The sequence below is a fragment of the Camelus bactrianus genome, chromosome 1 (assembly GCF_048773025.1).
Source record: "Camelus bactrianus isolate YW-2024 breed Bactrian camel chromosome 1, ASM4877302v1, whole genome shotgun sequence".
Classification (NCBI taxonomy): domain Eukaryota; kingdom Metazoa; phylum Chordata; class Mammalia; order Artiodactyla; family Camelidae; genus Camelus; species Camelus bactrianus.
The window spans coordinates 62,786,088-62,809,456 of NC_133539.1; the positions used below are offsets into that span (position 1 = coordinate 62,786,088).

At 32.2% G+C, this 23,369-nt stretch overlaps 1 protein-coding gene across 3 annotated transcripts in view; it reads left to right on the top strand.

Moving 5' to 3' along the window:
* Window positions 1–23,369, top strand: part of ACAP2 (ArfGAP with coiled-coil, ankyrin repeat and PH domains 2) — a 126,813-nt gene that overhangs the window by 90,750 nt on the left and 12,694 nt on the right. The window contains exons 10-22 of one of the 3 annotated variants that reach the window (XM_074365572.1): window positions 412–524; window positions 4,627–4,647; window positions 7,626–7,685; window positions 7,791–7,842; window positions 9,124–9,224; window positions 9,823–9,928; window positions 15,470–15,678; window positions 16,022–16,091; window positions 17,634–17,725; window positions 19,096–19,280; window positions 20,402–20,494; window positions 21,567–21,754; window positions 22,173–22,282. In XM_074365572.1, coding sequence (XP_074221673.1) covers window positions 412–524; window positions 4,627–4,647; window positions 7,626–7,685; window positions 7,791–7,842; window positions 9,124–9,224; window positions 9,823–9,928; window positions 15,470–15,678; window positions 16,022–16,091; window positions 17,634–17,725; window positions 19,096–19,280; window positions 20,402–20,494; window positions 21,567–21,754; window positions 22,173–22,282 — 1,400 coding nt within the window. The remainder of the gene's footprint in view (window positions 1–411; window positions 525–4,626; window positions 4,648–7,625; window positions 7,686–7,790; window positions 7,843–9,123; window positions 9,225–9,822; window positions 9,929–15,469; window positions 15,679–16,021; window positions 16,092–17,633; window positions 17,726–19,095; window positions 19,281–20,401; window positions 20,495–21,566; window positions 21,755–22,172; window positions 22,283–23,369) is intronic. The other 2 variants (XM_074365578.1, XM_074365579.1) reach the window with 2 other exon arrangements.

Below are 23,369 nucleotides of genomic sequence, written 5' to 3' on the forward strand. Positions count from 1 at the left end.
TATTGGGATTAAATGAAAGCATTTTAAACATAACACCCTATAAAATTAAGTTATTCCCTTTGTTTATTTGTATACATATTATTTTATACTTTTAATCACAGTGTATATATTATTTTTTATACAACTTATATGATTTATATTGTTTTCTCTTTTAATGTATATTCTGTATGATAATCTGCATTTTTATATTATGATAATAATTATTGAAAATAGTCCTAAATTGAAATACATACTTTAATATGTTAAAGCATTCTATTATTGAACATTATTCCCCTTTCTTATGAATATTGTTGGTATAACTGTCTTAATACAAAGCTTTTCTGCTGTTTGAGCTGTTTCTCTAGGATAGATTTGTTGTCTAAGGAACTTAGTAAAAATCATATGAACTTTTTAATGTGTTATTTTGTCTAGGATTTCTCCAGTGATGATTCTAAGTTAGAATATAATGTAGATGCTGCAAATGGCATTGTTATGGAAGGATATCTGTTCAAACGAGCCAGCAATGCTTTCAAAACTTGGAACAGGTAATATATTTCAAATACCAGTCTTGTTCTTTCCATATGCTCAGTTTCCTGACTTTCCCTGTGGTTTGGCAACTCTTTTCTTCATAATTCTCTAAATTCACAGTCCATAGTAACTTTCCTGAACCCAATCTGCTGAAGATAAGTAAGATGGCCTTTGAGGGAAGGGGCCTTAAGAAGCAAGTGAAGAATAGCAATTCTAATTCTAAAATTTAGGCAAAGTGTAAACTAGGAAGCAAGGAGAATTCTTATGCTTGGTCTTTAGTAACTAGATCATCACAATAAGTAAAATTTGAATGTGAACTACCTCCTGTATTTGTTATGCAGTAGATCTGATTGCAAATTACATACTGAATATATTGGGATAAATAGGAAAAGTGAGCTGCTTTTTCCTTTAGGTTCCACCCCATATGATATTTATGTGCATTTTTACTTAATGTTTGCTTCTGAATCTTTAAGTGAAGTGATCCTGATTTTTTGATTTTTGCAGTAACTTTAACCAGGAGTTTTAGGAAATGGGATTGTTTCTATATATGAAGTGCGCGTGGCAGCTGATGCTCCTTTATTCTAAACTTGATGGCTACCAAAAATATTATAAAATATTAATTCAGTAAATATCTTTTGAATGAATGTGTAAAACATTTTATTGTATCTTCTCATGTATTAATATAATGAAGTGAAATAATTTCAGATATTAAGGAAAAAATAAAAAAGATTGGCTTGTCTCAAGATCATCCTTCTGAGTAACAATGATAAATCTTTTATTCAAAGATGCCTCCCTTCTTGCGAAAAAAAAAAAAAAAATAAAGGGTAGTCCGAACAATTTTGTAATAATTGAGAAGAGTTTTGGGTTCTGGTTAACTGATTTACTGTTGTATTATTGGTTGAATGTATATATTTTATTTGCCACTTGAACAGGATATGAATTCACTTAATGATAGAGAAGATTGTTTTCTTTAAAAAAAATGGACATTAGCAAAATAAATAGAATTTTCTTGGTAAGTTTAATTTAGTATACATTTTTGTTAATTTAAATGGAAACAATTCTAATTGACTATTTAATATATTGAAATGGGTTCCTAGTGCACTTATTTTGATTTCCTGGTGATGAGGTTATATAGAATAAACATTCACTGATATTTTCAAACATCAGTGATTTATTACGTATTTCCCTAGCATTTGATACTGTCAAATGTTTAAATGGTACATGATGTGTTTTATTTGAAGTAATTTTTCTTTACCTAAGAATAAATATAAACTGGGAAGAATAATGATTATATTTGATATTAACTTTTTGAGTTATGTAGAACTTTTAAAGTAATATATGAACATCAAAGGATCAACTAAGATAGTCTGGTTAAGAAATAGTGTTTTAACTATTGTAAAGTAAAAATGAAAAATTAAAATTCTGTTTTCTAAGCTGTAAAAATTAGGTCAATAATCTTTTAAGCTTTCCTGGCAAATTTCCATAGCCAGAGTAGAAAATTAAAATAAAAAATAGTGTGAATGTCAAATTTTTATAATAAATAAAGATTTCTCAACCAGTATGGTTTCATGAGGTAATATTAGAATTGAATTTTAACCTTCAGACTTCAAAACAACCTACTTAAAGTTTAACACAGTGAAAATGCAATAGATCCATAGAAACTGTACCATTGTGTTAAGAAGAAATGAAATGAACTTCCATGGACTACTCCACTCAGATATGCTCTCAGACTTCAAATTGAAGCACAGTAAGTGTTAGTAGAAAATTGCATTCCCTTTTAGGACAATAAAAGAAAATTGATTCTGATTTAAGGGTGAACTCTTTCATTTTTAAAATTTATTTCATGGATTTTATTAATTGGCATAGACATTAAAATGTGACTTAAATAGGGAATAACTGTTAAATTCTCAGTTGTAGATATATTACCTACCATTTGCAAAGTAAGAAAAAATAACTTTGGAAACAAGGCCACTTTTTGACAGAGATGCCATCTCTATGTAGTGGGATGACAGTTATTGACTAGAACCATAGATGTAGTTCAACTGCCTGATTTTTAGTAAAGAAATGGAGGTGCATGGAGATAGTTGTTCATTCAAGGTCACATAGCTGGATGTAACAAAATTGAGGCCCAAAACCTGGCATTTTTTTTAACTTGCTATAGAAATTCTAAACAGTCTGTATTTTGATAACATAAAATATAGCTTCAACTATTAAAAAATAACTTAAAACTATTAAAAAAAACCCTTCCTAATCCACTTACATTACTAGGAATAAATTATAGAAAGCAAATTAATTTCATTTTCATATGCCTTTAAAGAACACTTTGATGAAAACACTAGTAAAAAGCAGACTTGTAAGGAATATAGCATATAAGCATTATATAAAACTCCTCACAAACTAAAAGTCAGAACCTTGTAACAAAAATCTTAAATGTTTTCTAGTTATAGGTCAATAAGTATAAAAGAGAGGAAACAGAGTAGTCTATTAAATGTTATTTAGAATTCTCTTTGCTTTTCAATTTTAAAAATTTGGAATATATCTCAATGTTTTAATATGAAATTTATCTAAAATCTAATCTTAGGAAATACTTGCAAATAATTTTCCTTTATCTATATAAGTACTTCAGAGTCTGCTCTACTTCTCTAGTTCTCTATCCAGCTTGATTTAGTATCTTCTACTAGCCTCTGAATAGAAGACTTGTGTTTTTGTGATATCTGTGCCTTTACTTTAAAAATCCAGCAATTCAGCTATTAAAACATAAAGATTTTTTTTCTGCCCATTGTTTAAGTACTTTTAAGGATTGTGGATTAGTTGTAGGGAACACATTTTCTTATAGTCACCATAAGGTACCAATCATATAATGATAAATTTGCCATTGTCTATCTATAGTTTTATAGAATAGTGGCATGTATTTTCAAAATCAGCTTTTTAAAAAGATCTTCCTGAGGGAAATGTGAATTTGACTTGGAATTCCCAGATAGTTTTAAAACCTCACCCTGTACTTCATAAAATCTAAGTATCACTTGAAAGCATTATTCTATAATCTGAAATTTAACTGAAGAGATTGTATGATATGATTGAAATAGCATAAGGAGTGAAATGTTTTATGTCGTAAGTGAACTGTTGAGCTTGTTTCTGATTGGTTTCAGATTTCTAACTTGTGGTGTCTCTTAAGATTTTTATATGTCTATAATATATATGTTTTGAAGATGTGATATCTACTAAAATAATCTTTCTGTATTAGACCATCTTCTCAGTGTGGCAGCATCACTTCAGGCTAAAGTCAGTGCTAGTTGGATTACTAATATCTATATTTCTCCTTTGCTTTTCATGATAAATTTAGAAAAGATGAAGGAACAAGGAAAATAATTAAATATTAACATAGTTTATTTAGTAATGAGCTGTTAAAACTAATAAAGAAGCTGAATAATTACATGCTATGCTCACTCTTTGTTGAACTAGAAAGTATAGCCAAAAGCATAAATGTTTTATATAGCATCTTAAAGCTAAGTATTCTATGTGCTGCTGGTGCAGGTATAAATTTTAGTTTTTACTGGCTTTTTATTTTAAAGTAAGAAGTATATACATAGATTAAAGGTAAACTCTATTTATGTGTGGCTTTAGAGCCTCTGCTATCATTTGATGAAAAGGGGGTGAGCAGGTGGTGGGAACTTTGCCTTATGGAAAGTTTGCATTTGTTTCAGGTTTATACAGATACATCTATAGTGATTATTTCCTTCATTAGGATGAGGAAAGGTACTATCTGTATTTTATAGCTATGACCATAAAGGCAGAAAATAATAGTGGAGTGTGCTTAGTCCTGCCAGAACCTTCTATACCATAATACTTGTAGAAAAATTTTGAATATTTCTGAAATATTATTGTTTCAGATTCCTAAGAGTTGGAATTAAATGTATAAATGCAAGTATGTATAATATATGAGCAAAATGCAAGATATTTTTGACTATTTTGTTAGGTTATGAGCTTAAGCCGGTTCCTTTAATTCTTGCTTTATTTTCATATCATGCTAGTCCTTTGCTTATTTTGCACATTTGCGTTTTCATTCTTTTACCACCTTTCCTTTATGTTTTAATCCTGCCCCATTTTTTCACATGACAGGAAAAAGCCCGATCATATCAGGTACCAAATGGCTTCCTTCCCCTCACTCCTACCTCTCCAATTTCCTCTTTGGCACGAGAAAGCTCATAATTAACCTGCATTTCAGTTGGATTACTTGCAATGGATATAAAGTCTCTTATGTTTTAAATTGGGAAGAAAATACAAACATCTTATTTGAGGAATGGAATTATACCTTTTCATTGCTTATCTCCCCAATTTGTTTTAATCTGGAAAAGAACATTTGATATATTTATAGTTATCCAAAGAAGATACAGATTGAGTAATATGAATAACTTCATGTATATATATATTTAAGAGAAATAGCTAGTAAATGCTTTTTAAAATTTTTAGATAGTTACTTAGGAAATAATCCTTTTGGTTATAACTGTATTAATTATGTTTAAAGAAAGCATTGTTAGTTTCTAGTTTTTTTTGTTTATTATACCATTTTGGTCTTTTTCCCTGGGAAAAATTAAATTGAATTTGAAATAAAGTAGCATATACATGTTTAAACTTTTAATTTTGTTAAATGCTCACCTATTTGGCACCTATATAAATGTATTCATGAATCCATCATCTGTATAGTTTTAGTGATAAAGTTTCTACTGATTTTGAAGTTGGCTTTTACCCAAGTTCTTGATTTCAAGTGAGTTCTGGGACTAGTGATCAAAATTGTAAAAGCTACTTGATTTATTTTTTAAGGTACCTCCCCCCCACCCCCCAATTTTGTCATCTGGAATCTCTCATTGGTATTTAAAAATTAATATTTAATTGTTTATGAATAAGTTTATTGGGTTATTTCAATTTGAGATAGATATAAAGTGATGGCTTAATCTTCTTAAAACCAAGACATTTTCCTTTTTAAAAAGTGTTTTATATTTTGACTTTGTGGTCAGTTTCTGAACTTTGTAGACTATAGTGTAATTGTCAGCACAGGTCTTTCCAACATTTGTTTTTTTATTATTTAATTACCTTTTAATGTACCTTCAAATTGCAGATAGCATGAGCTTGACATATTTAGTGTATTTTCTATATTCCATAGACTGTGAATTGTCTCATTTTCCCTTTTATCAGAAATGTTAAGAGAGGGGGAGGGTATAGCTTAGTGGTAGACCGTGTGCTTAGCATGCATGAGGTCCTGGGTTCAATATCTAGTACCTCCGTTAAAAAATAAATAAATAAATAAACCTAAACAACCTCACCCCCCCAAAAAAAAAGAAATGTTGATAATAACTGGAATTATTCTATAGGAGCAATTAAAAATTGTATTTCATTTTACTTTCCTGATTGAAGTCTTGATTAATCTAAATGAGTATAGTTAGCTCCTTTTTCTTTTTTTAATGGCAGAGGAGGGGAGATCGTGTCATAAGACATATAAATCTTAGTAATTAAAAATTTTTTTCTACCTAGGATACATTGTGGCATTTTTCCTTAGGAGAGATCAAATTAAGATGAATTTATAGTATTTTTCTTAAGTGTACAAAAATCGATGATGTGAAAAAGTCACCCAGAAGCAGAGAGACAGCAGGAGTACTGGGCTTCATAAATATAAACGATCTATAAAGTTAATAATCAGAGGAAATAGTCTCTAACAAAAGTTTTTAATCTAGTATTTTGTTATTATGTTTAGAGGCTATTATTTTAAGATTCAGCAGGTCAAAGGAAATTTATTTTTTGAAGACCTCAGAAGCATGAAAAGTTTACATGGGTGTTTTTCCATTGTACAATAAAATTCTTTGTAGTTTTTCATCAAATTATATATTATAATTATATAAAACAAAAATTTTATTAATATAGTTCACCCTACTTCAAATGATTTTTTTAAAAAACTCTTTAATCAATATCAGAGATTTTTTCCATTGCATGTCATCCCATGTGGCAGGGCTGCACCATTTTGTTTGTTTGTAGGTATTTCCTTTAACATTTCTAACCAACCATGTGTCCCAAAGCAAAGAAACCCAGAAGTTCTTCCTTTTCTAGCCTGCCTCTTGATGATTTACATTTGGAGGCAACCACTTGGTTTTATCTAGATCCTTAATTAACAAATTTCTATTTTAATAGTAAAGGTGATACCTTTTTAAATAGCAAGAAAACCTAACAATCTATCTAGCTTAAAAATAGAAAAGCATCTAATCATTTTCTCAGCTTCGAGAATTAACCTTATTTTTTAAAAATAGAAATTCTAAATATATCTAAATACAACTTTTAGTGCTTTGTATTAGTATCAATGAAAAGGTAGAATCTCTCTCTGCTAATAGATTAATAACTAATGTTTACAATAGAAATCATCTCACATAAAACTAATTTTAAAATAATGACTCAAATATTGTTTTACCTTTCATGCTTGATGAGAATTTTTGCTTTCTTTTGTGAATGGCTTTGGCTGTGATTTTTTTTTTTTTTTTGTAAGTCTTTAGGTCCTTCTACTGTTTTGATAAATTAGTAGCTTAGTTTTTTTCTTCTAAAGAAGATTGCAAGTGTTTGCCAATTAATTTACAGTAATGAGTGGGACAATATAAATATTTGTGTGAATCATTTTACTAATGATTTTTATTATTTTGCTTAGAAGTTTTTTACATGAAAGTAAGGCCAAGTGAGTTGGCAACTATTTCCTGTTTGATACCAGTTCTAAAGGGTGATAAAATTTTCTGTTTTGCTTAACAAATTGAATGTTTGTTGAATTAGCTGCAGAAAGGTTGAAAACAAAGCACCATTTATTTCAGTCTTTTATTGTATACAATGGATAGTTTTATTTATAATATAAATTTATTTCTACTTTATAACAAAAGCAGTTATTTTGTGGGAACAACTTAGTAATTTTTGAGGCAGCTCAAAAAGGTAAATTTTTATTTTAAAATAATCATTATTTGATAATAGCATAAGGCATAACAGCTTTTGTTAGGATATAAATTTCTGACATAAGAATGAATCAAAATGTAGTAATTTTATTTTCCTATTTTGTGGTTTTAAAATTGTTTAAATTGTTTTTTTACTTTCAGTAGTTGTCTCATTGATGTCAGTTTATATGAAGCAAAACAAAACAATGCACTTCTCAAAAAGTAACTACCATAAACTGATTTTCTAGTGCTTTCCCAAATACTTCATTTCTTACAACTGAAATAAATTATGTTTGTGAGAACTTAATCTATTTTGTATTTATTTAGACGCTGGTTTTCAATACAGAACAATCAGTTGGTTTACCAGAAAAAGTTTAAGGTAGGTGTTTTGTGAAGTAATTAAGTGAAAATCCATTGAATCTCCAGTTTAAGTTTTTTTATTTGTTCCTCTTGGTAAAGCACTGAAATCCATAAATACTCATGAATGGAAAATTATCATTTATTGGTTTTATGTTTGAATAAGTATAAGAGGACTCATAAGTAGTAAGTATAAGCATTGATTCCTGAATTCTTAATTTCTAGCCTTGAGGTGGATTTTTCTGTGTCCCAAGATTATTACTTTTTCTCCTCCAGATGTTTCTTCGTCCAACTATGTGACAGGAATAACACTACCATTCCCTAGTACTGTTTTGAGGCTGAAAGAAAGGATGCTTTTTAAGAATATCACCTTAGGGTCAAAAGTGATAATATGGAAAGGTTAAAAATAACATAAATGTAAGCTTGAAGTAATTTATATAGAAACCTCAAAATTTGTTTAAATTGTTTTTATGTATTTGTTTTCTTGAACCTTATTTTAAGGGGGAGGTATTTTTATTTAATGGAAAGATATATTGAGATTGCATGTGACTTGAGAATCTTAAAGATAACTAGAAAAAAAGAACTATTAGTTACTTGATGACTTGATTTTTACCAGGTTAGCCTGTATGAATTATATATTCAACTGTACGTTTCAAGTATTTATTACTCTTGAGATGATACAGTGTGAAATTTTACTTGCTAGGTTCTATGGTAGCAGGTTTATTTCACACAAGTTCTTATAGTTGGTGGTTTTTTCCCTACTCTGATAAACTTGATTTTGAGTTTATATTTTTATTAAGTGCTAGAAAATGATAAAAAATTTCTCACTTTCTTAAATATTTTAAGAAGCATGTATAGGCTTCTTATTTTTCTTTCAGTTATGTAAAACTTGACTTATTAAATAGTTTTTTTTTTTTTGAGGAAAGTGGCTTTTATTATATGTGAGTGGGGACCAGAAGAGAAATGGATATGAAAAAAAATGGAAAAAAATTAACAGGAAGCTAACACTTACTGAGCACTTGCTAATTAACTACCAAGTGTTGGATGAAGCTCCTTATAGAAACTACTTCATTTAATCCTTTTACAGCAGTTTTAAAGGCAGATAAACTAATTAACAGGACAGAATTACCTTTATTAGGTATATCTATGTTGATAACTCCTATTTCTAATCTAAAATAAGATAAAATATAAACCTTTAAAATTAGACCATTTATTCCAAGTACTGTTTTTCAGTATGTTTGTATTGGTAGTGGTATTTAAAATGTAGGTTGATAAATACTGGAGTTTTGTCTCCTTACTGTAGGATAATCCCACTGTGGTGGTGGAGGATCTAAGGCTCTGCACAGTGAAACATTGTGAAGACATAGAACGCCGCTTCTGCTTTGAGGTGGTTTCCCCAACAAAGTGAGTGATTCTCAAGAATTTGAGAGCTGCTTTTATGTTTCTATAGTTTGTCTTAAAGAACTTTGCAGAATAGAGAAGGATTTGTCTTTCACTTGTGATTATCTGAGCTAAAGAGGAAAAAATATTCTCAAAGTAAATTTTAATAATTAGTGATTATACCATATTATAGTCAGATATTAAAGTAGCTTCTACTCAGTATCATATTTGAATTCTATAAAGATTATTGATGTGGCCTTATGAAAACATTTTAGCTGTCATGGTAATGAACTGAAGTCATATATCAAATCATTTTCTTTGATAACTACCATTTCATATTTCTACTCAATGGAAAAAGTTAGTGTTATGTTTATATGGTAAATTAAAAATTTTTTTATACACACGAATAGGTGTTTCATTTTCAGTAGGTAATTGATTTCATTGGTTCCTTGATTTCTTTATGAAGATACTCTGTCCTAAAGATAGATAAATAAAACCTTTCAACAGAAATAATTTTTTTTGTTGTTAGAAGATTATTAAATAACAAAGTGGACAAAAAAGTAAACCGTCTTATTTTGGGGGTTAATTTAGTGTCTGAGAAAACCATGTTATTTCTTTTTAGAAGTTGTATGCTTCAAGCAGATTCTGAAAAGCTGCGCCAGGCATGGATTAAGGCTGTTCAGACCAGTATAGCTACTGCTTATAGAGAGAAGGGTGACGAATCAGAGGTTAGTAAACAATACTTCAATACCAAGTATTGCCAAAAGTTTTAAATTTTAGTTGCAACATTGCATGATTATTACACTTTTTTATGGAGGATTTTTTTCTTGTAATGGAAATATGTTTTATTTTTAAATTATAGATTCAAATTCTCTTGACTGCACTCATCATTTTATTTCAATATGTCAATGTATGTTTAATACAGTATTTGAATATATGTCTCAGATTGACATAAGGTGTTTTGATGTAAGTATTTCCCCCAAATATTTATTATTCTAATAAAATAGTGAATGTGAAAGTTATTTAAAATTGAAACTGGATAAAAAGCAAAAAAGGAAAGCTCATACTGTCTTCTAGTTGAAATCTCACTGGGGAAGGTAAGCTGAATATGCTCTTGGGTCATAGTCTGGGTTCAGCTCCTCAGTGAGTCTGCAGACTGAGTGAGGCTGTGAGTGAGTCTTGAGATATGAAATTCACCACTTCCTCCACTAGCTTCCTGAAAATGAGGCATTTGTGAGTCTGTGCATGTCTGAAAATGTCTTTATTCTGTGCTCATGTTTGTTTGATAATTTGGTTGAGTGTGGAATTTTTAGATTGGGAATAATTATTCTTAAGAATAACAATTCTTAACAGCATTGTTTTTGTAGTTTCTGGAGTTGCTGTTGGAGTCTTTCTTATTACTGATCTTTTGTACTCCTCCTCTCCAATTTCTTTGTTTTCTTTTTCTGGAATTTCTGGACTGATCTTAGGATTTTCTTATTTTTGTGTGTTTTTTGCTCTGCATTCAGGGAGAATTTATCAGTTACTTTTCCAAATCTTCTATTGAATGTTTCAGTTCTGCTAGCATATATTTAATTTACAGGAGTTCCTTTTTGTTTGCTGAATGTTTATACACATAAATCTATTCTTTTTTCATGCATATAACGTTAGAGTTGTAGTTCTTAATTTTTTTTTCCCTTTTGGGGGGGATAATTAGGTTTATTTACTTATATATTTTAATGGAGATACTGGGAATTGAACCTAGGACCCTGTGCATGCTAAGCATACACTCTACTACTGAGTTATATGCCCCACTCACTGTGGTTCTTAATCTTGACTGCACATTATGATAACACAGGGAGCTTTAAAACATCTCAGTGCTTAGGTCCCACCCTAGAACAACTGAATGGAGTTAGGAGCCATGGCATCAATATTTTTAAAAGCTTTTTAGGTGATACCTGTGTGCAGGCAATGTGAGAACCATTTTATTAGAAGCTTTCCTTGGCTGTTAATTTGCTCATGGTTGCAAGTGAAGGGTTAACTTCTTTGGAAGCCCTGAGAACATAGTTAGGACTTTGTTGACTATGAGCTTCACTGAAGTCTGGTCCATTTGTTGAGGAACAACCAGAGTTAGGGTCTTTTGGAGTCTTTTCAGCTGTTAAGATTCCCCAGAGAAGATTGATCAGTCTCCTGCATAGGGATGAGAGGCCTGCTGGAAGCTAATTGCTGGGAATCTCAGCATTCAGGGTGTATATGTTCATTTAATCCTCTGCCTTCCACCTTTCAGATGAACCCCATCTAGTCACTTTCTGTTTTACTTTCCCAGAGACTATACCTCTAGTCATTTGTGTCTTTGTAGAGAGCAGTACCCTAATGGCATAGAGTTGGGGAGGAGACCTTGGATCTAACTGCTTCTTAAACAACCATTCTTCCCACTTTCATCCTCCCTTCCAGGATTAACCAGTGTAAGTCCTTCAGCCCTTTGAATATTATGTGATGAAGTTGATGAACTCTTAGATTTTTCTTCTTATCCTTAGATATCACCTTGGTCTACTTGGTTACCATTCATCCAGCCATTTTTTAGCTCCCCAGATTTTGTTGCTCTTATTTTCTTTCCGGTTCTCCCTATTCTTGTGGATAAATGTCTTTATTTTTTTAATTAAAAAAGCTGAAGTTTTCTAAAGGAACTTACAGATATCATCATGTCATTTCACACTTAACAGTAATTTCTTAAGCATCTTTCACCTAGTCTATATTCACATGTCCCTGCTTGTCCTAAAAATGTTTACAGCTTATTGTACAAAGTAAGATCTTATCTATGACTAGGCATTGCATCTGGTCTTATGTCCCTTTTCTTTCAGCCTAAAACAGTCCCTCTTTTTCTTGACAATGACTAGCTGAAAAGATTAGGCTAGCTGTTCCTATAGAATTCCTTCTCATACGATTACAACAGAGATGATGTGTATACTGCATGTTGTAACAGGAGACATCCAATATTTGGTTATCTAACCATTGCTAACAATAAGATCAGGCTTCTGTATGAAAATGAAGTGGACACGTTGGATTAGGGAGATGGCAGTATGATCCCTCCATTGTCATGTTACATTTCCTTTCTTGTTCCCAGTCTACTTGGTTACTTTGTGTAACAAATCTAACTTACTTTGTGTTACTTTGACCCTGTAAGATCTATGCCCCCATCAACCATTCATCTAATGGTGTTACAATTGAATTTGTAATTTCATTAGGAATTGCAGAATGATGATTTTCTAATTTTGTCATCCTGTCCGCATTTATTAACTTGCATTCTTATGTAAAATACAGCTTTTCTTCATCAACTAGAGCTATTTAGTTTCTGTAATAAAATGCTTAAGTTTTTGCTTTTAATTACCATATTTGGTTAACTTATTAGCTACCTTATGTGGGGACAGAAATTTTTGGGGGGCTATCATCATAAACTTAAGGATTTTTGTAAATACAATGGGTCACAACTGCAGTAATTACTCTTTTTCACGTTCAAATTATCACAGATTTCCTTATAAGGGCTGTAGGTAATTCCTTGAAAAAATTGTCTTGTTTTTAGTGGAGTTTTGAGAGGGAACAAATTTAGGTGTGTATTCAAATCATCTTGATGAAGAAGCTAGTGGTGGTGTTGAAATACTTGTGTTATGCAAAATCATACACTGGAAATAGTAGAGATTATAGGAAAAATAGGGATAGGGCCAACCTAAAACCCATGTAAGTTTTTCCTAATACTTTAGACACTCAATAAAATAGTAGCATAGTTACATTCCTAATAAATAAATACTATAGTTTAATAGAACTTAACTTTAAAAATTGGTGCAAACAAAACTGGTGACACTAGCTTAATGGAAGGGTACAGAAAGGTTGATGCTTTGGTGACAAAGTCAAAATACATAAAAATCAGAGAGAATAGTACAAGAAAATTTTCAAGTGAGAGCACATTGCCAAAATGAGCCAAGAAGAATGAGGGGATGGATAGGTATCATGTTCAGTCCGGTGTTCCTTGAGGGGGCCAGCTGAGTTCTGCTGTGTTAGTTTGCTTTGCTTTCAGCTTTGGTGCAGAAACATTAGCTTACAGAGGAAAAACTGGGAAAGAACCAACATGTTTTCTGTATTGTATTGATATCCTTTTCCTATATAATAATTGCCTATGAGGTAATTTACATTATCAAACATATTCTAGTAAAGCAGATTGTATTTCTTTTTTAAAATTTTTAAAATAATCTCAAACTTACACAAAAGTTTTAAGTATAGTACAAATAATTTTTTCCTTGAACCGTTTCAGAGTAAGTTGCTAATGTCTGCTCCATCACCATTATTTAGTGAGTGCTTCCCACAACTGGAACATTCTGCTGTTTAGTCATAGTATAGTCATCAAAATAAAGAAACAAGCATTGATAAATCACACCATTTAATTCTCAAATATCATTGTTTTGACAGTCATCCCAGTAATGTTCTTTACAGCAAAAAGATCTAGTCCAGGGGAGACTGTTTATTAGATCAGTGGTAGAGTGCATGCTTAGCATGTGCAAGGTCCTGGGTTCAATCCCCAGTGACTTCATTTAAATAAATAAAAATAAATAAACCTAACTACCTCCCCCAAGCCAAAAAAAAAAAAAAAAAAAAAAAGGAGCACAGGTCACTTTTAGTTGTCATGACTCTTCAGTTTCCTTCAGTCAGGAATAGTCCCTCAGTCTTACTTTGACCTTCTTGACCTTGATTGCTTTAAAGGTTACAAACTTTTGTAGAATGTCCCTCATTCTGGGTTTGTTTGATGTTTTCTCACAACGTTATGTGTCTTTGGCAGGAGTATTATATAAATGATGTGGTGTTCTTACTGCATCTTCTCAGGTGGCACATGACTTTGATTTGTCCCATTATTAGTGATCTTCACTTTGATCACTTGATAAGGTGGTGTCTGCTGGACTTCTCTACTGTAAAGCTATCTTTGAAATAGTATTTTATGTACGCTTGGAGGTACTTTGAGACTGTGTAAATATTCTGTTCCTGATCAAGCTTTAAATTTTAAAGTTTTAATTATATCAGTATAGGCCTCTATTTTATTCAATTTATTAGAATTCATTACTATCATTATTTGTTGCTCAAATTGTCCAAGTTTGGCCAGAGGAGCCCCAGCTTCTGTATCCTTTTGATATGTTCTCAACAATCTTTGAGTTCTTCCTTACTTTCTAGTATGGCGAGATGTTCTGAGTTCATCTTCTTGTACTTTCTCTGCACCAGCCTTGAAATCAGCAGTTTCTTCAGTGAGCCCTTGTTGTTTTTGGTGGAGAATGATTTTTAGGAACCAAAATAAGGGAATATGCATGTGTATATATACACGTTTACATCCGTATTTCTTAATATATCTATTTTTATTGAAACCATTATTGTGCCTCTTTGTATCTCCAGTCCCAATCTAATACAATTGAGGTTTGTTCTAATTCTCTCCTTTTCCATTTAAGTAACTCCTTTCTCTGCAGTGAGAAATCTGGCTCCCATTTATTTTTAGTGGGTTTACTTATATGTCCAGTCCCCTGTATGTGACCAACATCCTTTCTCTGTTGCCATTTTCCACTCCCAGGCTCTGACACCTCACACTAGGTGGCACTCCCACCTGATACCTTCGTTTGCATCCTCAGGCTCTCACTTCTCTTGTTGGGCTGTCTTCTTGTGCAGATACCCTCCTTACCCTGCTTGGGATGCAACAACCTCCACGAGGTTGCTCTCATTTGAGGATATGCTCCTCACCCAGCTCAGTCCTCTCTGGAATACCATATCCCCACACTTTCTTTGCTGAGCCCCACCTAACAGCTATTAGGTTGAGTTTTCGGGAAGGGCCAGACAAGCACCAGATTGTATTTCTGTTGATTCTGTGCTAAAATACTGGCTTGTTAAGGTTGAAATGTTTTTAAACCAGAAGGTTTTTTAGGCCATATCTTTAATTGCCTAGGATCCCCAAACTACATCTTTGTATTTGGTCATTATTGATATAGACATTGCTGTGCACTTAAAAAAATTAGCTTTTGGCTTATCTACCACCTTTTGCTTTTCTTCTGGCGTCCTAATAGCCCGTAAGATTTTAGACATTGTGCATTCTATTGTTGATTCACTCTGTAATTATGTAATTATGCGTGGAACAGCCTGGTTTAGGCTCAAAGTAGGACTTCAATGTATGGATTGGAAGTTTTTGTTTGGAGCATGTAGTGTGCAACATAGAATTACTAGTATATTGCAATCTTTTTTAAAAAAATAATTCTTAATTCTTTTAGAAGCTGGATAAGAAATCATCTCCATCCACAGGAAGCCTGGATTCTGGAAATGAGTCAAAGGATAAATTATTGAAAGGAGAAAGTGCATTGCAGCGAGTCCAGTGTATCCCTGGCAATGCCAGCTGCTGTGACTGTGGTCTGGCAGACCCGCGGTGGGCCAGCATCAACCTGGGAATCACCTTGTGTATCGAGTGCTCTGGGATTCACCGGTGGGTAGGCCTGCCCAGGGTGAGAGACTTCTTTTGGATAAACACACATTGTAAATTATTGTGTCCCACTGGTTAGAGGACCTTTCCCACTTGCCTAATTTGACTGCTAGTTTGTGTCTTTGTACCTTTGTAAAGTGGATAAAATTCTGGTTTATGAAGTGCTTTTGAGTACTTTGATTCATCATTCATTATTAACCAGAAAATCTGTCCCTATTATTAACGTGTTGAGGGCTACATTAGAGGCTGTGTCACATTAAAAGAGGAAAATAATTTGCATAATATGCAAATGGAGTAGAGACTTGATAGTTTTATATATTAATACAGTCTTTTTTTTCCCACTTAGGAGTCTTGGAGTTCATTTTTCAAAAGTACGCTCTTTAACTTTAGATACCTGGGAGCCTGAACTTTTAAAGGTAAAATAAATATTTGCTTTAAAATATTTTATGTTTTCTCATAAAAATCAAGATTTTAGAATCTTGGTTTACAAATGTATGAGTTTCTCAGTGTTAATAACAAATCAAATTGTGTTGGAATATATCTGACACTATATATTTTGGCAAATCTGGTGTTTTCATATTGGTCTTTTTTAGATTGCTAAGCTTATGGAGCTTAATCCATGTCAGCTCACTTTTTAAGGAAACCAGCATACTTATATTTTTGTGTTTTCTCAAAAAGTATCTTACATTTTTGCCTTAATTTTAATCTTTTATAATTATATAAATTCTTGTTAAAATATGAGATACTGCTATAGTGAGCTCCACAATGGGTTGGTATAGCATATTGTTATGATTGCATTTTTTCAGCATAGGCCCACTTGCAACTTTACATTTGTCAGTGATAGTAGTCATCAGACCAAGACATCCTTTTCCCCTGTGTAAGGATTCGTATCTATGAAAATGTCATACATAATTTTAGATCACAGAGATTTTTTAATAAGATTTATGAAATTCATAATGGTTAACAGTATACTCCTTTAAATTCCCACCATTTAGTTTACCATATTGCAAAAAAAAAATTAGTTTGAATGTTGTGCTATATTTTGCATTTATTTCTGTCTGAAAATTGTGTTTGTAATGTGCTTGTATTTTTATTCCAATCCATAGATAAACTGATAATCCTGTCAATTATGTAAAATAAAAACTTTTGATTTTGGGCATTTTTGTGTAAATATCTAAATGAAGGTGATAAATTGCATCCTGTGGTAGACCCCTATTTAGATAAGTTCTATAAATTGTTATGAATTCAAAGGAGAAGAAAGTGGGGGTTGAGGGTTAGAAATTTAATTTCTGCACCAGCTTTGTGTAGATATGAACTCAGTGGATTCAATTTAGAAAAATAGTTGAAATACAAGTGTCTGATACATTAAAAAAATCGAAACTTAAAAAAAAATTTGAAATACTTGTAAATAAAGTAGTAGGAGAAAATAGTTTATTACAGTTCTCAGCTGTTTAAAACTGAACCTGTCTGGACCTAGCCTTCTTTTTTAGCAGACGTTGCGAATAACATGTAGCCTTGTGCCAGCTATAATGGAGAGATAGAAATCTGGTAAAAGATGGGTGAAGAGAAACCATTTAAAAATTTTTTTTTTAATTTTTAAAATTTTTTTAGTGGGGGAGGTAATTAGGTTTATTTATTTATTTTTATTTTTCAAAGAGGTGCTAGGGATTGAACCTAGGACCTCATGCATGATAAAGATGTACTGTACCACTTGAGCTATACCGTCCCCCTGAGAAACCCTTTCTTGAGGAGTGATAATCTTCTAGGAAGATGCTCTAGTAGAATGGCAAAATGGTGATATTGCTTGCAATTTTTGTCTCATTTTGTTTTAACTTTAAACATCTTTGTGGAATGAGCATTAGCAGAACATGCAAAAAGAATTAAGTAGCTGTGCTTGCTTAAGGACTTATATTACTTTTAGGAATTTATAACTTATTTTCTGTTTTTCTGCCAAACAGCTTATGTGTGAGTTGGGGAATGATGTCATAAATAGAGTTTATGAAGCTAATGTGGAAAAAATGGGAATAAAGAAACCACAACCAGGACAAAGGTACTAATTTCAGTTGTGTTAATGTGTTACCTTCCCCTCTCCCCCAATCAGGAATATAGCTGTGATTTTATTTCACTATAATTGGTATGTAACATTGAGACAGACTGTTCACAAGAGATCATTACTACCTGTTAAAATGTGGCTGTCTCTTTCTTGGGTATATTAATTAGATAATCTTTTTTTTATTAATCATAAACTTAGTTATAGTTTTCAGATAAGAGAGAATCTTAAAAATTAAGGCTCTATATAGGGATGTAAAAACTCTTAGCAGTTGAAGTAGAACAAAGTTCTGTTATTGGCAGGCCCTTAAAGAGATAATGTTTCTAAGGATCAAGTTTTTATTACTTACAATGAATAATTTCACATTGTTTGACTTAGTTCAGCAAATATTTGTTAATCACATGTTTCATACATGACATTATTATATTGAAGAGTTAAAGGTGAAAAGGGTAGCTTCTGGTAGGAGAGAGCACTTAACACTTAATTGCTCTGTTTGAAATTTTACTTTCAATTCTATGTATGGAGACTTATTGAACGAAGTGGCTAAGAGTGTCTTCAAAGGTAGACAATTAGTTTTTATTGTTGTTGTTTTTAGAATTTATGCTTTTTTATATTAGGTATTAAAATTTTACCTGCTGTAATCCTATGTTTGACTATATCTTTATGTATAATTAATACTTTTTAAAAGTCATTGCTTTCTAAACCAACACCACTTAAATCAGATTCTTATTTTTTTGGCTAAAGGTGGCTGTTTGAGTTATTTTAGACCTTGAGTTATCCTTTGTTAGCCAAAGACCTAAGCTTTTTTAAAAGAATGTAAGTAAGAAAAGGTACAGAACAAACTTGGGATTTTATGATTGTATCATAAAACAGAAGTTTAAAATGTGATACCTTTTTTGGTCCCCCTTAAGTTAGAAATGCTATGTATGCTGTTTTAAAATATTGTCTTACAAAAAATAATGGTTATGAATAGTGATAGTTCAGTATGTGACATTTATTGGAGTAAAAATGGAATTAAAGTTGATTTCTATGAACTTGAGTAGTTTCTTGGTAATGTTTTTCATTCTGTAAAAAGCACAAGGGAATATGAATAGAAATGAGTGAGCATAGAAATTAAGAGAATATGAGAGTGCCATGTTAATACTTAGGATTCTTCAGTTAGTTTATTTGTATTTCACTTAAACATGAAATCATAGTTCATTAAATATTTGGAAGGAAAACATGTTGCATAATATTACAATTTCAGCTTTAACTAGTATTACATTTAGTGACTTCCTTTGCAATATTCAATATGTAATGGCTTCTTTTTAGTATTAGCCATGCTAAGAGATTAAGCAGAACATCATGACATTTTTATGTATACCAATCAGACAGGAGAAAGAGGCGTATATCAGAGCAAAATATGTGGAGAGGAAATTTGTGGATAAATATTCTATATCATCATCACCTCCTGAGCAGGGAAAAAAGATTGACTCCAAAAGTTATGAAGAAAAGAGATTGAGCATTTCTAAACTTGGACCAAGTGAACAAGTCAGAGCATTTCCCCAAAGTTCAGGTATTACAGTTGGTTTGTCTATATAAATATGTTCTTGAGCTGAAGTCACTTTCTTAATCTCTGAATTAGTACCTGTTACAGATTTTTTAAATGTTAAGAACCTATTTCCTTCTATATACCCTAAGGAAACAGTTATCTTTAAAGCAGTTAAATTTAAATAATGTCTTGGTAATTCATATTTCTAGATACAGTTGACCCTTGAACAACTCGGGGATTAGGGCGCCAACTCTCTGCTCAGTCAAAACTCCACATATAATTTGTAGTCAGTTCCTCCACATCTGCTCGGCAGTTTCTCTGTATCCTCAGTTCTGCACCCATGGATTAAGCCAACCCTGGATCACGTGGTTTTGTAATATTTACTACTGAAAAAATCCGACTATAGGTGGACCTACCTAGTTTAAACTTGTGTTGTTCAAGGGTCAATTGTAGTGTGTATATTCTAAGGAACAGAACTGCTCAGAATGCAAGGGGAGATGGGAGTTACAAATCTTTCATGCAAAAAGCCCTAAATATCTGATTAACCACCTAATATCCTTCCTATTTTTTCCTCCTAAATTTTTCCCAGTAATGTTTTTCCTGCCCTTTTCCCTTCTTACGGCCTGCTTTGTGCTTTGCTAACTTGCATGTCCTCAGTGGTTGCTGTAAATAGCGACGAGGCCAGGCGGGAGTCTCTCTTCTGTCCTGATGAGCTAGATTCACTCTTCTCCTACTTTGATACTTCTTCAAAACTACGTAGTAGTAAGTACTACTCTTGTGGAGCATCCCAAGTCTGTGCCGGTGGTCATTGTGCGGTGTGGCCATTTCTCTAGATGTTACCCATTGTCTCAGAATTACACATTACTAACAGTCATATAGTAAATTCAGCTCTTTACTGTCCCTGACACTCATGGGGTAGAGATATGTTACAACTCTGAAAATAAGTTTATTTTCAGGCTTTGTGATTGATTCATATTTCAATAAGCAAAATGTTCCAAAGGATTACAGTTGTGCTAAATTTATTCACTGGTGGTGGCTGAGTTTATGTAGATGTATCAGAGCTCATTTTAAAACCTCATTGTTTGTGGGAGACTGTTTTCTCAATGTGTGAACTTTAATCACTAGCTAATTTTTCTTTAAAACAGTCAGAAGTAATGACAGTGGAATCCAGCAGAGCTCTGATGATGGAAGAGAATCTTTACCCTCCACAGTGTCAGCCAATAGTTTATATGAGCCTGGTGAGTTTTGGTGAAATCCAGTGTTAATTGGTATTGTTTGCTGAAAAATGCGTGTGGTAAATTCCAGGTTTGATTACGTAGTATCTAAGGAAATGGTTAGTCTTTTAGAAGGTCCTAAGGGCCAATTAATACTGCCAAGTGAGAAAGCAGCTATTTCTTTTCTTATTTGGAAGTTCTCTCCTAGCTGTGCATTCTTCTAAGTCTCATAATATGTGCTACAAGTAACTTGTCAATAGTTAGGATACTTTTTAATCCACATGAACTGTAGATCTTATTGCCATTATCTTGTTTGTTTGGCTGTCTTTCAGGAGAAGGAGATCAGCAAATCCCCCCCACACCCCAGCCCCTGCCCCACCATTAGGTTTTCCTTCTGACCTGTGCTTTCCTCCTATATTCTCTCCTTTATGATTTCAGTGGTTTTGGTCTTGCAAATACTCAGGGTAGTAAGCATTCTTTAAATTATTTGAACTGCTTGTGCTGCAAATTGTGATGGTATCGGGCCATCCTAGGAATAAAGTAAGGTTTGGTCTAGTAGTAAAATTCTTTAGTGATTCTTACTGCCTCTTCTGAGTCTTTAAGACTTTAAGGCTTTTAGGAACATACCTAATTTTAATCTAATACAGAGTAATTTACCTACTCATTCTATACTGGCAAGACCACAAAGGCCTGGTATACCAATCAGTCTTTATAAGAGAAGAAGGTTAACTGTTTGGAGAGTGACTAGTCTATCGGAAATAAGATACCTTTGTGAATATCTCCCATTAGCTCATTTGTTAAATTAGTGGTTTCTTATGTCATAGCTTTCACATTGTAATACAAGTCAGAGTTTATGTTTTTAAAAGTTGTGGTAAGATACATATAACATAAAATTTATCATCTTAACCATTTTCAGGTGTACAGTTCAGTGACATTAAGTCTGTTTACACTGTTGCATTGCCATCACCATCGTCCATCCCCAGAATTCTTCATCTTACAAAACTGAAATTCTGTACCTGTGAAACAGTAACTTCTCATTTTTTTCCATCCCTGCCAAGAGCTCATTTTTCTTGACGTATTTGTGTTTGCTTTTCAGAAGGAGAAAGGCAAGATTCTTCTATGTTTCTCGACTCTAAACATCTTAATCCAGGACTCCAGCTTTACAGGGCTTCCTATGAGAAGAATCTTCCTAAAATGGCTGAGGCTTTGGCTCATGGTGCAGACGTGAACTGGGCAAATTCTGAGGAAAATAAAGGAACACCGCTTATCCAGGCTGTATTAGGGGTATGAATTTGTAAATTGAGGTTTTCAGTAAAACATAAAAAAATAAAATTTATTCTGAACATAGCTTTAGCATTATCTTTTGCTTTAAGAGATGGGTTGGAAAATAGAAGCAGCAGCTAGTAGTGGTTTCTGAATATTGCTTTGTGTAAGCTCAATTTTTTTCTTAATGGAAGAGAATTCTAGTAATGAAAGTAGTGTGTTTTGCTAGGTCACAGAGTGCACATTGAACCCCAGTTAGAAGTAGTTCTTGGGAAGAAAATAACATAATTTATCATTTCTTTGCTTTTGCTAGGAGAACATTTTTTTCTTTTGAGGAGAATGTATTAAAAAGGCTTTTGAGTAAAGTAAATACTCTATTTTTAATAGAAATATATTGTTGTTTGCTTTTTGTACATTTTATTTTCTTTTTTCCTCTAAGGGCTCTTTGGTGACATGCGAGTTTCTCCTTCAGAATGGTGCTAATGTGAATCAAAGAGATGTGCAAGGGCGGGGACCACTGCACCATGCCACCGTCTTAGGGCACACGGGGTAAACTATAGTGCTACATATTTGAGTGTATTTTGTTTGAAAAAAAATATTTTAAAATAATGTTTTGCTTTTTCTCAGGTTAAGAATTTTAGGTAGAGTTTGTAAAGTGATACTTTCCTCTGACTTATATTGTCATGATGGAACTTGAAATTTTAAAAATTTCATTCATGAAAAAGATACTGTTACTTTTCAGACAAGAAAATTACAAAACTTACTTTCAATTTTACTAATATTTATATAGATCTGTTTCAGTATTTAAAACTGTTACTGAAATTGTTGCGATTTTATGAGACAACGTAAGTCTGTGTGTGTGTGTGTGCATGCCCGCATGCATTTATGGATATACACACATACATTATGTACATAGCACACACATTTTGGGAGAATTTTGTAACTTTGTAAATTTTAGTTTTTCCACAGGGTAGTTAAAGTCAGATTCTAAAGTAAATTCTTATTCTGTGCTATTGATGCTGTGGCTTCTGAAGCAATATTTAGATTCACAGAAAAATAAAACAATAAAAATAGGCTTTCTACTAGAGAATACAAATAAAGTAAAAATGTTGGCCTTATGTGAAAAGTTTGTGTCATAGATGATTGTTTCTCAATAAAACATCTCAGGATCTCCAAGACTTATTACCTGGACAAGCAAGAAGCTGTCCTTTTTTCAGTTTATTTATAGTATCTTCTATTTTTATCATAGGCTGTTTTCTTTTGCTTTATTAGCAAAGAGATTCAGCTCAATAACTTTACCTTAAAAGTGGTTCTATTTAACTCATCCTTTGTATTTTCTTCTTAAACAATCATAGTTATTCCCCATTTTACTTCACAGCCTCTTAATTTATGCCTTCATTTTTTCATTTTTGTCAATTTCTTTGTTATTAATATTTGTGGAATACAGTGGCAAGATTTTTGCCCACTTTATTGCTATTGTAATTATCATTAACATATTATGATAACATTGCCTTGGCTTCCTTCTTTCCCAGATAATGGCCTTGAGTGATTTTTGTTTTATTTAAGCTTATACCTATCTCTGTACATCTTTTTATGATATTCTTTGATGATAGAGACCATAATTTATACATCCCAC